This window comes from Schistocerca gregaria, chromosome 2 (genome assembly GCF_023897955.1).
Source record: "Schistocerca gregaria isolate iqSchGreg1 chromosome 2, iqSchGreg1.2, whole genome shotgun sequence".
NCBI classification, from domain to species: Eukaryota; Metazoa; Arthropoda; class Insecta; order Orthoptera; family Acrididae; genus Schistocerca; species Schistocerca gregaria.
In genome coordinates, this window is record NC_064921.1 from 728,484,325 (window position 1) to 728,506,898 (window position 22,574).

Sequence of the window (22,574 nt, forward strand, 5' to 3'; positions counted from 1 at the left end):
TGTTTTTGCTTTAGAATGTATTAATGTTGCAGAATACATGTATTTTGCTCTGTGTAATGGTGGCTTCATATTTCTTCAGGTCTGTACATAGTAGAACGTGGTGATGGCTTCAAAGATGCCGGAAATGACTTATTCTTGTGAAATATGTGGAGTTGAAGGATTAAATGAAGAGGAGATGCGTTCACATATGGTGGTGTACCATTTAGAAGGTGCTGTTTCGTGTCCTTTTTGTGATCTGGGTGAAGTGTCTGCAGAACAGTTGTTAATGCACGTAAATAGTGCTCATTTGGACTATTTAACCCCTGAACAAGAATTGCTTGCATTCATTGATGATGAAGATATTGATGGTAGGGATGACTCTTGTGTTCCTTCAAGACCTTTGCCTTGGGAACTTTATTCTGAACCAGGTACTGACAGTGCCAGTAGCTGCTGGGAAAATAACATTAACAACAACAATAATAACAATAATAATTACTGTGGTGCAGGAAGGAGTACAGACCCTGATCCAAGTCACAGCACTTGCACAGTGGCATCCAGCAGCTCAGTTGCTGGCTCTGGTTCTCCCTTGCGTTCACAGTTAGCTTTAGATCTACGAGCAAGTGCTTCACCTGGTCCAAACCCTGCTTGTAAAAAGTCCGTCCAACCACAACAGTGCCCCATGTGTTCTTACACCAGTTTGGATCCTCTGCAGCTTGAAGAACATATCAACAGGCAACATTTTGATCTGACGAGCCCATCATTCCCACCGGCAACACCACCTGGATTGGAGGAATCTGTGTACAGTTGTCCACTTTGTGTACGAACATTTCAAAACAGTCCAGATTTAGAACTGCATGTAAACATTGAACATAAAGACATTCTTAGCCCTGCAAAGGTATGTACTTAAACAAAGAAATTTGTCTTTTTGATGTCTTCATTGAATTTTGTGTTTATTGTTGTGTACTTTATACAGTCTGAAAATCAGTGGCTGCTTTTGTTGCTTTTTGAATGAGTTTGTTTTCTGTTTTAAATATATCAGAGATATCAGATGATGTTTTACAGCAAGCTTCAGGAAACCTTGGTATGGGACCTAACTTAACATTCATAAATGTGCGTAAAAGTTTGATTCATGATATAGTGTTTCTGTTGTAATATTTAGTTTTTCTGAGTCTTTAAATGAGCAGTATTTGAATGATTAGACTTCCCTAGAACTATACTATTGAATGTGTAAATGCTGTGTTACATTTTTAGATGGATTATGTCATAGCCATAGACAGCCCTGGCCTATCAGGGACTAGGGTGCACTTCCTATGCATACCTGGCTGACGTTGAAATTAGATTATTAACTAGGTAGTATTAAAGGGGGTAGGGGGCGGGGATATATATATATATATATATATATATATATATATATATATATATATATATATATATATATATATATACAAAAATACACACAAAATTCAAGCTTTCGCAACCAACGGTTGCTTCATCAGGAAAGAGGGAAGGAGAGGGAAAGACGAAAGGATGTGGGTTTTAAGGGAGAGGTTAAGGAGTCATTCCAATCCCGGGAGCAGAAAGACTTACCTTAGGGAGAAGAAAGGACAGGTATACACTCACACACACACACACACACACACACACACACACACACACACACACACACACACACATCCATCTGCACATACACAGACACAAGCAGACATCTGTAAAGGCGAAGAGTTTGGGCAGAGATGTCAGTCGAGGCGGAAGTACAGAGGCAAAGAATTTGTTGAAAGACAGGTGAGGTATGAGCGGCGGCAACTTAAAATTAGTAGAGGTTGAGGCCTGGCGGGTAACGAGAAGAGAGGATATACTGAAGGGCAAGTTTCCATCTCCGGAGTTCTGACAGGTTGGTGTTAGTGGGAAGTATCCAGATAACCCGGACGGTGTAACACTTTGCCAAGATGTGCTGGCCATGCACCAAGGCATGTTTAGCCACAGGGTGATCCTCATTACAAACAAACACTGTCTGCCTGTGTCCATTCATGCGAATGGACAGTTTGTTGCTGGTCGTTCCCACATAGAAGGCTTGACAGTGTAGGCAGGTCAGTTGGTAAATCACATGGGTGCTTTCACACGTGGCTCTGCCTTTGATCGTGTACACCTTCCGGGTTACAGGAATGGAGTAGGTGGTGGTGGGAGGGTGCATGGGACAGGTTTTACACCGGGGGCAGTTACAAGGGTAGGAGCAAGAGGGTAGGGAAGGTGGTTTGGGGATTTCATAGGGATGAACTAAGAGGTTATGAAGGTTAGGTGGACGGCGGAAAGACACTCTTGGTGGAGTGGGGAGGATTTCGTGAAGGCTGGATCTCATTTCAGGGCAGGATTTGAGGAAGTTGTATCCCTGCTGGAGAGCCACATTCAGAATCTGATCCAGTCCCGGTAAGTATCCTGTCACAATTGCGGTACTTTGTGGTTCTTGTGTGGAAGGTTCTGGGTTTGAGGGGATGAGGAAGTGGCTCTGGTTATTTGCTTCTGTACCAGGTCGGTAGGGTAGTTGCGAGATGCGAAAGCTGTTTTCAGGTTGTTGGTGTAATGGTTCAGGGATTCCGGACTGGAGCAGATTCGTTTGCCATGAAGACCTAGGCTGTAGGGAAGGGACTGTTTGATGTGGAATGGGTGGCAGCTGTCATAATGGAGGTACTGTTGCTTGTTGGTGGGTTTGATGTGGACGGACGTGTGAAGCTGGCCATTGGACAGATGGATGTCAATGTCAAGGAAAGTGGCATGGGATTTGGAATAGGACCCGGTGAATCTGATGGAACCTAAGGAGTTGAGGTTGGAGAGGAAATTCTGGAGTTGTTCTTCACTGTTAGTCCAGATCATGAAGACATCATCAATAAATCTGTACCAAACTTTGGGTTGGCAGGCCTGGGTAACCAATGAAGGCTTCCTCTAAGCGATCCATGATTAGGTTGGCATACGAGGGGGCCATCCTGATACCTATGGCTGTTCGCTTTAATTGTTGATATGTCTGGCCTTCAAAAGTGAAGAAGTTGTGGGCCAGGATGAAGCTGGCTAAGGTAATGAGGAAAGAGGTTTTAGGTAGGGTGGCAGGTGATCGGCTTGAAAGGAAGTGCTCCATCGCAGCGAGGCACTGGATGTGTGGAATATTTGTGTATAAGGAAGTGGCATCACTGGTAACAAGGACGGTTTCTGGGGGTAACAGATTGGGTAAGGATTCCAGGCGTTCGAGAAAGTGGTTGGTGTCTTTGATGAAGGATGGGAGACTGCATGTAATGGGTTGAAGTTGTTGATCTATGTATTCAGAGATAGGTTCTGTGGGGGCTTGGTAACCACCTACAATGTGGCGGCTGGGATGATTGGGTTTGTGAATTGTAGGAAGAAGGTAGAAGGTATGGGTGCGGGGTGTCGGTGGGGTCAGGAGGTTGATGGAGTCAGGTGAAAGGTTTTGTAGGGGGCCTAAGGTTCTGAGGATTCCTTGAAGCTCTGCCTGGACATCAGGAATGGGATTACCTTGGCAAACTTTGTATGTGGTGTTGTCTGAAAGCTGACGCAGTCCCTCAGCCACATACTCCCGATGATCAAGTACCCTTGTCCGCCAGAAGAATGACGAAGGACCGGTCAGCCTTCTGATCACAGATAGCTTGGGCTTCAGCAGTGGGAGTAGGATTATGGTTTTTTAAGAAGGATTGACAGGCAAGGCTGGAAGTCAGAAATTCCTGGAAGGTTTGGAGAAACTCTTTGCCTTTACAAATGTCTGCTTGTGTCTGTGTATGTGCGGATGGATGTGTGTGTGTGTGTGTGTGTGTGTGTGTGTGTGTGTGTGTGTGTGTATACCTGTCCTTTCTTCCCCCTAAGGTATGTCCTTCCACTCCCGGGATTGGAATGACTCCTTACCCTCTCCCTTAAAACCCACATCCTTTCGTCTTTCCCTCTCCTTCCCTCTTTCCTGATGAAGCAACCGTCGGTTGCGAAAGCTTGAATTTTGTGTGTATGTTTGTGTTTGTGTGTCTATCGACCTGCCAGCGCTTTTGTCTGGTAAGTCACATCATCTTTGTTTTTAGTTATATTTTTCCCACGTGGAATGTTTCCCTCTATTATATTCGTATCATTAATTTGAACCCAACAATTACATTTGTTATTGTCACTTTTGCATTTTGAAATCTTTTCTGTGGTCTTATTTTCTTTTTCTGTTTTTGCCAGTAGTTTCACTTTGTATTCACCTTTTTACCGTAATCTACTATACAATGTTATCCCACCTATATATACTTAATAATAAGTAACCCACTTCCAAACCATAACCAAAAAATGTTTTTCCGCTTTCAACACTACCGCTTCTATAAAATCCACCGTTTCTAGTTCACAAACAGTTCCTTTCACCTATTAAACAACAATTTCGGCTAGTTCTAATAACTTTCACTTTATTTCCATTTCCATTTTTCCCACATCACTGATCACTTTTAGCCGCTTCCCACAGGTTTTAATGTCATTATTTCTTCGTCAGACAATTTTTAGCCTCATTTTCTTAATGTGCCACCACAAAACCACTCCTTTTAATACCATTACACGCAGTTTTATCGAAATTTTTTTGAATTTCTCCATCCTTTAACCTGTTTTGGCGGCAACACAACCACCTAACCTTTATGCACATGGTTGTCTACCAACCCAAGTTCACCACAGGATCAACATATCCCCAGCTTTAACCATCACTTTTTTGCCTTTTTTCACACCAGATCTCCAGTTGTTTTCTAGTTCACCTTTATCTCTCTCCATATATTTTTATTTCATTTTCATTTCAGCCACATGTTACACTTTCCATCTTCTAATACCATGTCACCCTCACAACACCCCCACAACGACCACATTAAGTTTTATTTACATTCCCTCTGCAAACATGCCTTCGCCCTAGCCAGATTACGCTCCCACATTTTATTTTCTCAGGCTTGTCTGACATTTGGCAGTACCCCCAAAGGCCTCACACTTAAAGTTCCAATCTTTGGCTACAACCCTTCTTTCCATCAGTCCCTTGCCCTCACCCACCTAATCCTTCACCTACACATCAACTCAGCCAATGAACACACCCGTCAACTCCTTTCCTCAATCTTTCCTCTCCCACATCCACACCGGCTGTTCAGAGCATCCTCCCACAGGCCAACCGCAAATTAGAACAGCATGCCACCCTCCACCTCAAAAAACTATTCAATCTCCTGGTTTCCCACCTCCGGAAAGGCAACTCACTCACCCTTCACAACCTTTCCAGCAAACCTCAACCTCCTCTCATTGCACACAGACCCAGTCTCTCCCATCTACTCAATCTCCCACTTCCAGCTCCACTCCCTCCAAAACCTCAAAATTCCAATCAACACAATCTGGAACCACAACACCCTAATTCAGTAGTTAACGTTTCCTCCAAACCTCTCTCCCAATCCAAAAACTCTGTCCTATCCAAAGGCCTCACCTTCAGCCCCACTCCCAGATTCAACCAAACAGCCCTCGTCAAAGATTTACTATCCTACACTCGTACTCTCTGCTGGAAATATCACTTTGCCACGAAGAAAAATGATCCTAATCCTACTCCTAATGATCCAACTCCCCAAGACAGTATCCAAATTGAACCCTGCCGGGAACAATTCCGTCCTCCGTCACAGTGGGACCCACCTCCTCTTCTTCAAAATCACCCTCTCCAAACCTTCCAGGAATTTCTGACTTCCTGCACTGCTTGTCAATCCTTCTTAAAAAACCTTAATCCTGCTCCCAACACCACCACTGCTGAAGCCCAAGCTATCTGTGATCTGAAGGCTGACCGGTCCTTCGTCATTCTTCTGGCGGACAAGGGTTCCACGACCGTGGTACTTGATTGATGGGAGTATGTGGCTGAGGGACTGCGTCAGCTTTCAGACAACACCACATACAAAGTTTGCCAAGGTAATCCCATTCCTGATGTCCAGGCAGAGCTTCAAGGAATCCTCAGAACCTTAGGCCCCCTACAGAACCTTTCACCTGACTCCATCAACCTCCTGACCCCACCGACACCCGACACCCCGCACCCCTACCTTCTACCTTCTTCTTAAAATTCACAAACCCAATCATCCCGGCTACCCCATTGTAGGTGGTTACCAAGCCCCCACAGAACCTATCTCTGCCTACATAGATCAACACCTTCAACCCATTACACGCAGTCTCCCATCCTTCATCAAAGACACCAACCACTTTCTTGAACGCCTGTAATCCTTACCCAATCTGTTACCCCCAGAAACCATCCTTGTTACCAGTGATGCCACTTCCTTATACACAAATATTCCACACATCCAGTGCCTCGCTGCGATGGAGCACTTCCTTTCAAGCCGATCACCTGCCACCCTACCTAAAACCTCTTTCCTCATTACCTTAGCCAGCTTCATCCTGACCCACAACTTCTTCACTTTTGAAGGCCAGACATATCAACAATTAAAGCGAACAGCCTTAGGTATCAGGATGGCCCCCTCGTATGCCAACCTAATCATGGGTCGCTTAGAGGAAGCCTTCATTGGTTACCCAGGCCTGCCAACCCAAAGTTTGGTACAGATTTATTGATGATGTCTTCATGATCTGGACTAACAGTGAAGAACAACTCCAGAATTTCCTCTCCAACCTCAACTCCTTTGGTTCCATCAGATTCACCGGGTCCTATTCCAAATCCCATGCCCCTTTCCTTGACATTGACCTCCATCTGTCCAATGGCTAGCTTCACACATCCGTCCACATCAAACCCACCAACAAGCAACAGTACCTCCATTATGACAGCTGCCACCCATTCCACATCAAACAGTCCCTTCCCTATAGCATAGGTCTTCGTGGCAAACGAATCTGTTCCAGTCCGGAATCCCTGAACCATTACACCAACAACCTGAAAACAGCCTCGACTGAGATCTCTGCCCAAACTCTTTGCCTTTACAAATGTGTGCTTGTGTCTGTGTATGTGCGAATGGATGTGTGTGTGTGTGTGCGTGCAAGTGTATATCTGTCCTTTTTCCCCCCTAAGGTAAGTCTCTCCTCTCCTGGGATTGGAATGACTCCTTACCCTCTCCCTTAAAACCCACATCCTTTCGTCTTTCCCTCTCCTTCCCTCTTTCCTGATGAAGCAACCGTTGGTTGCGAAAGCTTGAATTTTATGTGTATGTTTGTGTTTGTTTGTGTGTCTGGGTGTCTATCGACCTGCCAGCGCTTTTGTTTGGTAAGTCACATCATTTATTTTTATTTTTTATTTATTTATTTATTATTTTTTTTTTTTTAAGCTCAGCCTTTGTTGCCCCTCTGCAGTGTATCCTTTGCACCCCACAGGTATGGCTGCCTCTGGTCATAGCTCCACACTAACTCAGTAGCCGCTATTATCCTGTAAAAGATTATATGTTATATGGCAAAAAATCTCATTCTTGCTGTTCAAGTAAGAGAACAATATTATTTCTATTCCCAGGCACTGCAAAATATTGACAAACATTGAAAACTGATAATCAATGCCATTTTATGAAAAGTACAGCAGTGATTGTACCAGCAGCAACATTAGACAGATTTTTTTCCCATTTAGATGTTGGCCGTATGTTTTTCAACTAAAATGATAGAGCAACGAATGGTTGCCTTAAAAGGACCAAGTCAGGAATCCAAGTTCTGGACGTCAGTATGTAGATTGTTCTTGATTTCCCAGTGCCACGTGGACTATGGCAAAAATAATGCCACATGTTAAGGTTTTATACAATTTTTACTCTCACTTGTTTCAAGTAAGACTTCTTGCATAGCCCATTTAGCGCAGTAGTAGTAGGACATTGAACATATACGAGGGGGGAACCAAAAATTTTTCTTGTGTTGCATTTTTATTGAACTCTACATTCACCATGCTTTAGCCCCTTCAAAAATTGTTCATGTACATTAATGCACTTGTCCAAATACTTCTATCTCTGCTGAAAACAATTCTGGAACTCTTGAGGCAGGATACTGTTCATAGCTGATAGCATGTTTTCTTTGATGTCATCCATATCACTGTAGTAGTTTCCTTTGAGAGTTTGCTTCCTTGGTGGAATGAAAAAAAAAAAGTTCAGGTGGAGCCAGATAAGGTGAGTAGGATGGATGAGGCACAAGCACCATGTTATTTTTGCCATGAACTGTCAGACCGTCGGAGCTGGTTGGATCATTGTCATTGCAGAGCAAACAGCTCCCCTTTCTCCACATTTCCGGCCGCTTTTGTCACACATCCAGATAAAATATTGGTTTACTGTTTTCCCTAGAGGAACCAACTCCTTGTGGTCAACGAAGTGCTTTCTTGGGTTGTGGTGAAATTTGTTGTGTTCATGTGCTGCTTTGATTGTGGATCATACTTGTAGCACCAACTCTTTACTCCTTTACATCGGCCATGTTATTTGTTGCCAAAGGTTTGAAATAGCTCTCAAACAAACCACGTAACTCTGACTAACGCCAGCTTACTGAGTGATGTGGGAGACCCCAAACCAACACCACGTAGCATTAGAACATATAATTACAAAGTGTGCACGCACAACAGTTTGATTTAGAATATTTTTGGGTGTCTCCCCCCCCCCCCCCCCCCCAAAAAATTGTGTAATAAACAAAACAAAAAAATGTTATTTTTTGAAACTGATTTCTCTCTGTACAGGTAGACTGTGTATTGTTTGGCAAGGTAATATGTGGTATTACTTAATAAGTAATGTAGAACCAGTTGTAAGTTATTGGATGAAGGCTCTGTTAACAGTACATTCAGCTAATTAACTTTACCACTATAATTGAAGTATGTTTTGAACTGTAAATGTATTTTTTTTTTCAATCTTGGACCACTATTTTTCAGCCGCAGCAGCCTGTAAATAGTGTGGAGAACTGGAGTGATAGCTGTCCTGTATGCTGTATGACTAACTTCAAGAGCAATCAGGAGATGGTAGCCCATATTGAAGAACATTTTAATAATAAGGGTAGGTCCAAGAAATGTGCAGTTTCTTTTTTTTTTTAAATGTATACCTGAGTTTTAATCAGCACACTACATAAATAGCTGCTAATAGACTAATTTATGTGACATAACTACACAGTATCGCATGGCAATAGACACACACATCTCCTAACAGAATCTCAAACTTTTGATTGCATTAATTCTTTCTTGTATGGCTGGTGAAGGTAGAAAGGTAAACTGTAAAGTGTCTGGTTAGAGTGTTGTGCCAGGTGAATTTGTACTCTGTAACAGAAGTTAAAACCAGTATCTCTACCAAGGCTATGAATTATCTAAGATAAGCCTTCTTTACGCGAAAGTGTTTTCATTTCAGTTGTGTTGCTTTTTGTGCCAGACAGATTTTGCAGTATTTTTGTGGAACCTTTTGAAACCTCTTTACATGTCACATAGTGCATACCTTGGCACAGACCATTATTCCAAAACTTACTCTAGTGCCATATATGTTCTTTTATTTGTTTAATTCACACATCATGTTCAGTGAATCCTACCATGAAGGAGAGTCTTCGGGAAGTGGAATGAGTCAAGTTATACATTATCAGATAGAAAGTGCCACTGCAGACAGTTTCTGAAAAGAATACAAAAAAAAAAAAGGCTCTGAGCACTATGGGACTCAACTGCTGTGGTCATCAGTCCCCTAGAACTCAGAACTACTTAAACCTAACTAACCTAAGGACATCACACACATCCATGCCCGAGGCAGGATTCGAACCTGCGACCGTAGCAGTCGCACGGTTCCGGACTGCTCGCCTAGAACCGCGAGACCACCATGGCCGGCAAAAAAAAAAAAAAAAAACAGTGTGTGATCAGTGCTAATCTCCTCATTCTGATAACTATGGGAATTATTTGTAGATTACTTTATATATCTGTGTTAGGAGAAAAGCAGCTACTTTGGGGGAGGGGGGGTGGGTTGAAAGGTCACTGATCCTCCTCTTCCACCATTCGTGTGCTGCTGTTAGCCACTACTTTGTACTACTCACCAGAGAGCATGTTGCTGTCTATATACTGAGAAAAGCCAAAAACCCGTTTAACACTAACTATGGGCAAATTGCAGATTTTTTTTTTCTTTTTCCATACAAAATCGTAGGGCAGTTTTACTTGATAATCAGTATAGTTGTAAGGAGAGTATTGTAGGAATGTAACAAGAAAACAAAAAACTTGCTTTAGAATTGATTTTTAATTGCCATTTAATGTAAATAATGCAGGGAAATGTAAACATCAGGTTCCACAGTATAAAAGTAGAATAAACATATTGATTAATATTCTGAGTATTGTATGTCTTAAAGCAAGGTTCCACACACAACCACAAGCTTGGAATACGGATACGAATTTTCTGCCATGATAACGTATTCATGTTAGTATGTGAGAGAGACTGGAGAACATGTAAGACGCAAGTCCGGTAGTTTCAGACAGGAAAATAGCGATCTCAGATGTTGCAGAGCAACAGAAAAAGATTTTACATTAATGTAGTAGCCTATGGTGTTACAGAACAATTGAAAAGTATTTTATGAAAAATTGTGACTTCCGGCGTGCAAACAAAGCAGTTATTAGTAAGACGTGGAATTGTCTGGAAAGAGCTGATTGCACATGTCTGTGTTGCTCGTAGTGGAGAGTTAATACAAAAATTAGTGTTACTCAAAATTTGTACCCCCAAGTCCAGATATTCTTATTAATTATAGGAATAGCTGCAGGGATGTTTTTTACTTTATCTTTTAATTTCTGGGGTTTTCAAATTATCTGTCTGATGTCTGCTGGCAACCTTTCCAAACTTTGGCACCTGAATGTAAACTCTATTGTGGACCCTAGGTGGGCATGAATCACCTACACAGAAATTATTTTACTAGTAATATTGTGGCTGTGAATTTCACAGTTCATTCAAAATTCACTCTTATGAATCACAAAACCATTGGGCAATAAGTGTATTAGAAAATAAGTACAAGAACATCAAGTCCCCTGAAGAGGTTTCTGCAAGATGTCTGGTACTCAGTTTTACATTATATTTTTACTATACACTCCTGCAGAATAAATAATTTTTAAACATTAGCAGTGATGCTTCAGAAACCTATGTGATTGCATATTATTGAGCAAAAGTGTGCCAAGAGTCCTGTCTACAGGTCAACATATTATGATAGGTTTCCAAGTCCAAAGTGGGCATAACAGATTTTATCTTAAGTTATCCATGTGCTGGTATCTCTTCAGATTATTAGCCATCTCAATATCTAGCAACTTCACACATGGAACCTCAATCAGTCTATGCCCATTGGTCTCTGGAGTCTGTAACTCATATTTATTTGACTAGAATTGTACAATGCTAGTATTTGTAAGATAGAGGGTTATTCTGTTTCCTGGGAACCAGTTACAGACTTCCAGCGTCCCTAGTATGTCCTTCATGTAGGTCAAGAACAGGTGCAGACTAACAAAGAGACCACCCGGCAATTGCATTTTTAAATTTTTTTATATTAATGGTGTGTGAAGTACAGAATTCAAATATCAATTTCCCAAAGCAGTTGCATGAAACTCTCAAAAATGCTGGAGAAAATCAACTTCAAAGTTTTCCAAGAAACTTGAATCTACTAAGGTTGAGACAATTTTCGTGGCAAGCCATGTGGCTCACTCGGTAGCATTGGAAGATGGTAATAACTGGAACACTTCTTCCAATTTCACTCTAGCCCCCCTCCCCCTCCTTTTGTTCAGTTCAAATACTCACATCATTTAAATATAAAATTCATCAAATATATGCCAATTAATGCACATCTTTGGGCAAAGGAATGTGACAACCCTGCGGTCCACTGGGGAACAACTGCCACCACCCACCGAATAATTGATCACACCTAAATGGATACAGAGGAAATGCATTGCCCACACCCCGAATACCTGGGATGTGATGGCCAAAAAAGGCCATGGGAAGTGCAGCGGTCCCTCCTGCTTTCTAGTTCTTCATTTGTTGATTGTTGTCCTCGGTGATCAGCGTACTGCTTTGCTACACTGGCTGAAACGTGGTGTTTGTGGATTCTGACACTGAATACTTTAAATGACACAGCCGACAGATGCACAGTTGTGTTTCACAGTACTTTAATTTCACTGTTAACAACCCCCCAATAATACAGTTATATGGCCAGTGCACTATTGTTTAACTTGCATTAAGCCTCATTAATAGTTTGCAGGCGAAACTCCACATACTGCTTCAATAGTTTCGTGTTGAACATCTACGAGCAGTAAAAACATAACCACAAAGTCCACACTTCTTGAACAATAATCAGGTTCATACGGAGCAGTCACTGTCATTGGTTTCTACACATCGTCTAACTGTTTAACACTTATTTCACAGTTAAATTGAAGCACTGTTGTTGTTCAACTTGCACAGGTTACTCATCTGAAACTTGGCCATGGACTGACTGTCTCATGACCAAAATTCGGGCCCTTGTATGTAATCACAATAATCGGTACTGAAACTACATATTGTTTGAAGTTAATTACAGAAATTGCAATTAAAACTTATCACATTAAATGAACTGAATACATTGAAAACTTCCATCTTTTAAACAGTTTCCTCTACTACAAGGGCGAAGCTGAATTATTTGTTTAAATTATTATATTAACAAATATAGTTATGTAAACAATACCTTAAACAAAACTGTTAATTACTTTGGAATTAATTAATAGCTGCTTTTCCAACCATGTTTTTGAATACAGTTAAATAGATACTTTAAGATTACTAGCATTTCATCTGCCAAATGTTTACAAGTATTGCGGAACTTTTATTTGTTTATATGTCAACAATAGAATTTAAGTTACAAAACAATTACTGATTTCTCCCTATAATGAAAGATACTAACTAGGAATAGTAAAAATAAATTAAAAATCAATTACATACATAAAACTAAGCACAAAATTAGGTCTGGTGTTATTTAATATAAAACCGAGGGCCAATCTTTCTGTTTTATGAAAATACAGCTTATATTCATGTATGTTAATGTTAATTAAGTCAAAATGAAAAAATGAATTTTAAGGAGGCAGATGACAAAACAAGAGGATTATTAAAATTATCCCAGCTTGCTTCGTCACAGGAGGTAACTTGACAAACTACTCAACAATGGGCTAATCACCAATGTGGAGGTAAAAGTGATTGAGAGAAATGGTAGTAGCCTCTGACTGGAGAGATCTGTATGATGATGACTGGTTTTGAAATGAAGGACAAGATTTGGATCATGGAATATAAAGATGATTGATGATAAAGTGGTGGTACTTTTTCAGGAAGTGAAGGACCATAAACTAGACATTCTTGGAGTATGTGAGGTGAAAAGCAGAGGTAGTGGAATGAGAAGAATGCTGGAGGGCTACTATGTTTCAAGGTACTCTGGGTCTGCAATGTGTAGTTGAGCAAAAGCAGGAGTGGGTACAATTATCAGGGAGCTACTTGAAATGAAAGTAAGTGGATGGGAAATAGTCAGTTCAAGAATAACAGCTGATGATTTTGACTTGGAAATGGAAGAGTTGTACATTCGGGTGTACGTACCAACTGAAGATTCTAATATACTAGATCAAGAAGAATGACAATATTATGAAAAAGGTAGATTGTTACTCACCATGTAGCTACTAAACATGTAAGCTTTCAGCCACAAGGCCTACTTCTGAAAAAACACACAAACACACATACACATACACATTCACACAACGCAGCTCACACACGCATGACTGCTGTCTCTGGTTGCCTAGGTGAGACTTTGGCAGCCAGACACAGTAGTCGTGTGTGTCTGTCTGCAGCTCAACATCTCTGCTATATGGTGAGTAGCAATCTGTCCATGTAATATTGTCATTTTTCCATCCTGTATTTTCCATTGTTAGGTCAAGAAGATTTCTATGCATGACTACAGGGGACTCTGGGCAAAAATCTAGCCAAAGGCTGTCCAGTACTAACTGGATGAAATTTCAGTAGTAGAGCAGGTCAGAACAAGAGAGTACACATGGAAATATGGGCAGTCATGGCAGAGAGAAAACCCAAAATGATGGTGGCAAGTATCTAATAGAATTCTGCATGGAAAATCAACTGTTACTTGGTAACTCCTTTTTCCCTGAAAAACAAGTGTGCAAAATTATCTATGAAACAGAAGTTAGAAATGCGAGAAGCATTATCAATTACTTTTTATGTACCCAGCATATACTGAATGACATCATTGATGTGAAGGTTATATGAGGAGCAAAATTTGCTGCAGATGATGGGGACGGACACTTAAGTTCTGGAAACCAGCTAAATCTAAAACCAAGAAATTAAAGTCAATTAAAGGGAAGAAATTTCAGAAGGAACAAGAAAAAATATGTATGCAGAGTCAGTGACAACAAGGCTCCAAAATAGAACAAATGAGGATAGTAATTCATGTGTATTAGGCTGAAGTCAGTATTACTACTGTTGGTAGAAGACCTATGTGGCAGTAGTAATAGATACAAGGAAGAAAAGAACAAGTTTGTGGAATGAGGAAGTGAAGCAGGTGGTGAAGTATAAGAAGGAAGCCTGGAAAAGATAGATATCATATCATATAGAAGAAGGTGGGGTGGCGTATAGGAAAGAATGAATGATGTGAAACATGTCTTGAAGGAAGCTAAAAGGAAATCTTGGAAGGCATTTAGAAGCATGGTTGAGGATAGGGTAGAGGGAACAATACAGATTCACAATCGCACTACCATTTTCCATTTATCCATCAGATAAGTGCTGGCCAGTCAAGATGTGCGATTTGGAAGGCAGTGCGACATCTAGGATCCAAGGCAAAACTATAGACTCCAGTGGTGTGAAAGCTTTTGCCTCATGTGTCACAATGCCGTGGCAGCTCAAGGCAACAGCCTGAAGCCTGTCAGCAGTGGCTAATACTGCTTTTAGTTGCTTGCAGATAGTGGCTAGTTTCCGCTGTATCCATTCATGACAGGTGCAGTCCCTTTTCACCTTTAAACAATTTTTTTGTGTATACCGCAAGTAATCTTACACTAACCCAAAGAGTCACTGGGTGCAATCCTGTTCGTACTGCTAAGCTACTTCTGGTTTTTACTACTGTCCAGAATCAGCTCACACAATTCAAAAGCACTAAAATGTACATAAAAATGCAAACAATGGAAAATTAAGGATGGAATGTAACAATATTAGAAAAGGATAGCTGCTACTCACCATATAGTGGAGATTGTGAGTCACAGATAGGCACAACAAAAAGACTGTCAAATAGTGAGCTTTCGGCCAACTAGGCCTTCATCGGAAATAGACAAGCGCAACCCCCCCCCCCCCCCCCCCCCCCCCCACATACACACACACAACTACTCACTTTCTGACATTCTTTCTGTGACTCAGTATTGTTACACAAAAACTTAAGTTGTTATATGCTAGTCAACACAGAATAATGTGAGGACAAAACAAAACCTAATACTGTGTATGAACAGAAAATGCTACTGATCCTGTCACATCCACTGCACTCTCCATCTGCAGTTACACTGACTACGCAAGCACTCTACTCGAAGGTTACAAGATTCAAACTGAATCTGACAATAATAGCACTTATGGTGCCATGAAACTGCATTAGACAATCAGCTCCCACAATGAAATTGCCCTAAAATTTGCGCAAAAATTTAGAACAAGTCATTAACCTTAGTTAACATGTTAAAGGGCATAGGTACAATACAACTCTTTGCAAAAGCACGAGATAACAAAAACTAAACTAAACTAAATCCTGTGTATTAACAGAGAATGCTACTACTGCTGGCATGTCCACTGTAGTCTGCGGCTGGCCAGATTCTCAGCCTCCTAGCTATCTGTTCCTCCTTTCCAATATTGTGGAGCGTGTCCCTTAGAAAGAAGCAAATAGTTCCTATATATAATTTATTATTATTATTATTGTTGTTGTTGTTGTTGTTGTTATTTTGTTGTTTAAAAATGGTGTCTCTTGGTGGTACTGCAATTTTGTCTTCTGAAGGTAAGTGATGGTCAACCAGTAGATTATGTCTGTTTATAATTTCATAGTTTTCTCAAGTGAACGTTTCTTTTTATACAGCTATTCTAGTTTCATGCTATAGCAGTGATTTCATTTTTAGTTTTAACTTGCAATATTCCAAGAAAAATATGTGTATAATTAACCATTCAAATAATGTTAAATTAGAAAAGTATTGTTAAAAATACACCTTAAAAACTTTACTAATGATGTAGAAGACACTCAAGTGTGAAGGCTGTATAGTAGTTGTGATGATTATGTGGCAAATCATCTTTACCACATATTTAAAACTACCAAATGTAACCCAGAATTTTCCATACATAGTGCTGTGTCCGAAAGTTTGGAAATGACTGGGGTAAAAAGCTTGTGCAGGTTCAAGATGATTTAAAAGTTTGTTGAAACATATATGACAAAAATGTTCCAGGTTTGTCACCTATTACTCCAGACATGTCCTGTGATCGGATGTTGGCTCGAGAAATAGAAAAGCGGGAAAGAGAGGTTCGCAGATTACGTGAGCAACGAGAATTTGAAATGTTAAGGGTGAGGCTTTAAGTCTGTTAAATATTATATTCAGTCATGTTAACAGAATAATTGTGTTTTGTAGTATTGTGTGTCTTTTAATAAACTTTTATTTTCATCGTTACATAAAATAGTTTTTCTGTAGAATTTTCTTTTTATATTTATTTATTTATTTATTTATATATAGAGTACTGTTTGAGGAAAGTCTATTATTATGTTTTTAGTGTTAAGTGAATCAATATATAGTCTCTCCAGGTACTATGGTAGAAAAGTAAAACTGGACAAAGTGATTCTATTGGTGTTCTTAAGCCACAGATGTCAACATTGATTTTAGAGGTTCTTCAGAAATGAGTTTGTAGGAGGTGTATTTCAAAGTGTACAGTTAGATTAACGAGATTCAGAGTCTGTGGAGGAATGGAGGCTAAATGCCAACATTTGAATGAACCAGATACTCCGAATTTTGTATGTGGTTGTTTCATTGTTGTATTAATCAAGTATTCGCAGTTTTATGTTTCTCCAATGGATAATAGGTTTACGAGTTGTTAGTAATTAAAAAAAAAAAACTAGTTAATGCTGAGTTTGTTTATGAATGGTGTATAGACCTTAGCTGTCCATTGCATTATCACAAACTTCTTTTTTGCTTCTGCAGCAGCTAGCATATGATCATCAATGTCTATTGCTGCTAACAGCAATTTTGTTTCATCTGTCTGAAATTTCAAAATATGTCTATTCATGAGTTAAGATTTGAAACATTTGCTGTGAATCTGTTACAGATCTCTTCAGCTCGTCTGGCCTTTGTCTAATATGGTTAAGTTTGGGGCCTTGCTTCATATACTTGTGTCCTCAGCAAACATCACAGTTTTTGAGCAGTCAGTACAGTGTCATTCATGAAAAATAGGAGTAGGAGTGGACCCTATACTGAACCTAGTGTGACTCCTCATTTTGAGTTTAAATATATTTCTGTTGTGCAATTTTGTTCTTTGTTATGAATGTCCATCATTTACTACCTACAAAATTTTAGTTTTTCTAGGAAAATTTTCTGTTCCATGGAATCAAATTCCTTCGCAAGGTCACAGAATACACTGACAGCTTGATTTACCCAGATTTAATTTGTGAGGGTGTATGTAGTTATCTTTGTAGAAACTCCTTTCTGAAAATCAAATGGAAAGATGGCCAGCAAGTTAAGCTGTGAAAATGTGTCAGTACTGTATCACAGATAACTTTGTAATTTTTTTTTAAAGTCCTGAAGCAATAAATTTGCTTACTTTTTTAGTGGATGGGTTTCCATATAGCATAGTAAGGTCTGTTGGGTAATATGATGTTAGGTAATAACTTACTTTTACAGTTGTACTATTATATATTATAAAGAATAGTCCTACCAAGTCAATATAAAATCCTACTAGACTGCTAAAAGCACCATTGTAGCCACAAGAATGGCCACTTTTAATGATATAACAATTTCAGAAATATTGGGGGAGGGGGTTTGAAATTAATGTCTGTTGATGGTCTACAAAGTATTTCTCAGAGCAAATGTGTAGCCCATCTATATTTGGTTGTTTATGAGTAGGAGCAATGTATGAAATGAGGGGCTCGGCAGTAAACATTGGTGAAGGACAGTCTGCGAGAAGCAGAGATATTAATTGTCGAATGTCAGAGATGGCATGTTTCATTCATATTAGTAAAAAGTTCCATGAAAAACCAATAGATGGCACCACTATGCCAACTTTCAGGTTTTCACTGTTGCCAGCTTTTTTTATTTGTGTGCAAGTAAATAATATGGCAGCAAGTGAGAGTGAAGTGTCCAATATTCATGCGAAAAACAAGCTTTTCAGTGAGTTTTTGAACAAGTGTGGAGATGACCTGGATACTGGATACTTATGACTCTGATGAAGACCTTGAATACGTTCCTGAAGATGAAAGCACCTCCAGAGTTGTTGATAATCAGGTAAATATGAATATTTATTTCTACAAGTAAACAGTGTTAATTTGCGTCCCTTAACATTATTTACTGAATTTACTTGACACTGTGATGCCCATAATGTTACGGGCCATCCTTAATGCTGCTTACTTGCCATAGTAAGAAATCCAAATCAGTTTTCTATGAAGTATAATGGTATCTGTACATGTTGCTATATGTTAATACCTGGCCTTCTAACAGCAATTGTTATTAAGTTACGGATCTGTTATTATGTATTTTTTCTATTTCACATGCTTATCTCTCCCAAGATATTTTTCTAGAGAAGGTGTGTGGGAGAATGTCAGTGTATATATTACATAATGAAACCTACAGTGGATGTATAGTCTTAGGCATTTCATTATTCTTAGAACTTTGCAGAATGTTAATCTTATGACTTTGATTTTTTTGTAGGTTCAGAGGCTTCTTGGAGGTAGATGTTCCTCCAAAGATACATGCAGCAGTGACAATGATGAAGCAGACACTAAACAGGTTAACAATCAACTGAGCATACAGAAAGGATGCACATGGCAGTGTGCAAAAGCAAATGAAGAAAACCAGGAATGAAAGAAAGCAGTATACGAAGTTCAGAGGTGAGGGTGCTGTTGTTGAAGAAAAAAGGATAGGCCTGCCATGCGAATGCCCTAAAAATGTTTCCAGCTTATCAAGAAAGTAGATAAACAAACAATATTCTGAAATTGCTGGGAAATGAATTGCTATGATGCTCAAAATGCTTACCCACAAGGTTGTTTGCAGTCAAAAACTGTTATCCGAAAAAGACTAAACAGCAGATATATAGACGCAGTCAAACAGTTGCATATGCAGTGAAAAATGCCAGAAAGGATGTCATTGTTTGCAAAACTGGATTTCTTAACATTCATGGATTTCAGAAAAATAGAGGATGTGTGGAGAATATCATGAAACGATTGAAAAATGGTGCCGTTTCACGTACTTCTGATGGAAGAAGTAAGCATACCAGTCATCCTAGAAAATATTCAAAGTATGTCATCAATGATGTGAAAGCATTTATTGACAAACTTCCATAGTATAGGAGTCACTACACTAGGAAAAGATTCATCATGAGAGTATTCAAGCATTGAATATTCCATGCAGTTCTGTTATGAGAAGTACGTTGAGGAATGTCATGCGGCAAGCAAAAGTTCTTTTTCCATAGAAAATTTCGACGAATATTTACCAAGGAATTCAATATAAGTTTCAAGAGCCCTAAAATGTACACTTTTCAACAGTGTTATTCAATTTATGTAGCAATCAAGCATGCTGAGAACTGTAAAAACGAGGCTGAAATACATTCATTGCAAATAATGCAGGAGATTCACCATTGAAAAGCTGGGCAACCTGCGATATGTGAAGCACTGAAAGTAGCAAAATGAGACAAAAATGTTCATGTAAACATGTTGGATTTACAACAGACACTATCCACGCCTAAACTGACTACTGGACCAATGTTTTATAAGTGTAAAATATGACGCTATAATTTCAGTGTCCACTCTTGTGCAGATAGCCGAGGACTTTTTTTTCTCTGGGATGAAACAACAGCTAAAAGGGGACCAGACGAAATAGCAAGCTGTTTACAGATGTATTTTGAAAAGAATGACAACAAAGCTGAAAACTTGATTGTGTCTTCTGACAACTGTGACGGACAAAACAGGAATTGGACCTTAGTGGTGTTTTGGCTATACCTGTTAAAGTCTGGTCATTTCAGATACATCAAGCACACCTTTGCTCAGGCTGGACATAGGATGTTACCTAGTGACAGAGACTTTGCTCAGGAGGAGAAAAATGTCACCTCACATTATCAAAGTGTTTATGGACCTGATCATTGGAAAGAAGTTCTAAGAACATCCCAGTGAAAGAAGCCATTCAAGGTGGCTTGTACGACTCAAGAGTTTTTCTACAGCTTCTATGCACTGAAACAGCTATTCCACCAACCACATGCATCAACTACTCAAATCAAATTCAGTATCAGAAATTGTGTTCAACTTATACTTTCTGCTGAGCTATGAAGTCCCACCCCAACATTAGAGTTTAGTGATACATACAGTGGATGTCTAGAATCTGTTGCCTTATCAAAACATGGAAGACCTGCTAACAGTTCTTTCATGACAGAGCTTAAACCAAAATATTCTGGGACTCTTCCTATTAAAGGAGACAAGCTAAGAGACATTCTCTCAAGCTTAAAATGGATACCTGCTGTATACCATGATCGGTACAACTCACTCCAAGCAGAAGAAGGTACTCCACTTCAGCAACAAGAAGATGAAGAAGAAAGATAGACAATCATGTACTGAAAAAACAATGTTTTAAGTAAAATAATAATGTTAAGAAAATCCATCGAGAATATAATGTTTTCATGTAAAAAATGTTAAGTAAGTGTGTTGAGACAACAATGTTTCGAGTAAATAATGTTAAGTACATGTTTCTGAAATTTTGAATTTTTTTTTTCAAGTTGATATTACATACTAAAAATATGTAACCACTGAAGCTGTGTAATAAAGCAATGCTGTACCCGAAAAAATATGATTTTGTATATATTTCAGATATCTGATTTATGGCATTTTATTAAAATATCTGTGGTGCGTTTTCTCAGAACTACTGATTTGTCCCGTACCATTTTCTACTGCCGAGCCCTTCAAATTTTCATTGAAAAAGCTGCTCTAGATTCTAGTGACATTTTAATAGCTCCTACTTGTGTTTACCTTCTAGTAACAAACTGGAAGTTTTTACAATACTTGGGATTTGTTCTCTGTTTTGTGTGAGGTTTCTCCTCCTGGAATGAGATACTTATATCCCTTGTAATTGCTTCTGATTAATTTCACCCTTATTTGACTTGTAAATTGACTTTTAAGGTTCCTCCTGTAAGTTTTCTTCTAGCACCATGTCTGAATCATTGATTATATTTCGTTTGTACTCTCTTTTTCCTATATGATCTGAACCTAATTGCTCTGCATGTTCATTGTGAATCACTTAGCTGTTACTTGTAATCACTGGAAGCTTTGGAGAGTTTCCAGTTATTGTTGCACTGTAACGTTCAGTCATTATTGGTAACTTTACTAGTGTAGAAAGCATGCAACGAAAGACGGCTGTTTATTGTTTTATTATATAACTCCCTGCAATAGACAAAGAATTCGAAGAACAAAGACATTGTCCGAATTGCATTTCAGGTATAGTTAAAATTTTAAAACAATGTATAAATATGCCGCTAAAGGCACTACATAGTATAGGACACGAATGAGTAACAATGACTGCGCAAGCAGGCCGTAGCAAATGGCTTGGTTCAAATGGCTCTAAGCACTATGGGACTTAACATCTTAGGTCATCAGTCCCCTAGAACTTAGAATTACTTAAACCTAACTAACCTAAGGACATCACACACATCCATGCCCGAGGCAGGATTCGAACCTGCGACCGTAGCACCAGCGCGGTTCCGGACTGCAGCACCTAGAACCGCAAAATGATTGCACTTCCTTAACTGTTTTCGGCTCCCAAAAATCCCTTACAGCCTGTACCAACCTCAGATCTGTTCCTTACTGATGATATGACCTATATATTTCACTTCTTGCAATGCAAAATGACCCTTCTCCAGGCTCAGCATCAAATGAGCTGCTCTTAACCCCATAAAGACTTCCCGTAACTGCTGTCTATGCTGCTCCATACTAGTTGAAAACACTATAATGTCATCCAAATAGGCAAGACACTGCTGTGGTTTCAAACCACTCAACACACTGTCTAGCAACTTCTGAAACGTTGCTGGAGTGTTTTTCAAACCGAATGGCATTCTGGTGTACTGATAATGGCCTCCAGGAGAAGAGAAAGCAGGTTTTGGATGATCCTCTGGAGCCACCTCTAATTGATGATAACCACTTGTCAAATCCTTTGTAAAAAAAGTACTGGCACTGTCCTAAGTGATCCATAGTCTCCGATATGTTTGGAATGGGGTATGCGTCCATTACTGTCTTATTATTAAGGTATCGGTAGTCACAACAGAATCTGTATTTCTTAGTTCCATGCATAGATTTTTTAGGCACAATGACAATGCCTGCTCCCCAGCAACTATTGCTATTCTCTATAATACCATCTGCAAGCTGCTGATCAATGAAATCCTCCACAATCAGCTGCAAATACCTCGGTATTCTGTATGGTTTATGGTAAA

General features: G+C 39.5%; 1 protein-coding gene across 6 annotated transcripts in view; it reads left to right on the plus strand.

Annotated features, from left to right (window-relative positions):
* LOC126334860 (zinc finger-containing ubiquitin peptidase 1-like) overlaps positions 1–22,574 on the plus strand; it is a 334,584-nt gene that overhangs the window by 44,367 nt on the left and 267,643 nt on the right. For all 6 annotated transcript variants that reach the window (XM_049997541.1, XM_049997543.1, XM_049997544.1 and 3 more), the window contains exons 2-4: positions 80–874; positions 8,816–8,936; positions 16,355–16,470. In XM_049997541.1, coding sequence (XP_049853498.1) covers positions 104–874; positions 8,816–8,936; positions 16,355–16,470 — 1,008 coding nt within the window. In that variant the 5' untranslated portion in view covers positions 80–103. The remainder of the gene's footprint in view (positions 1–79; positions 875–8,815; positions 8,937–16,354; positions 16,471–22,574) is intronic.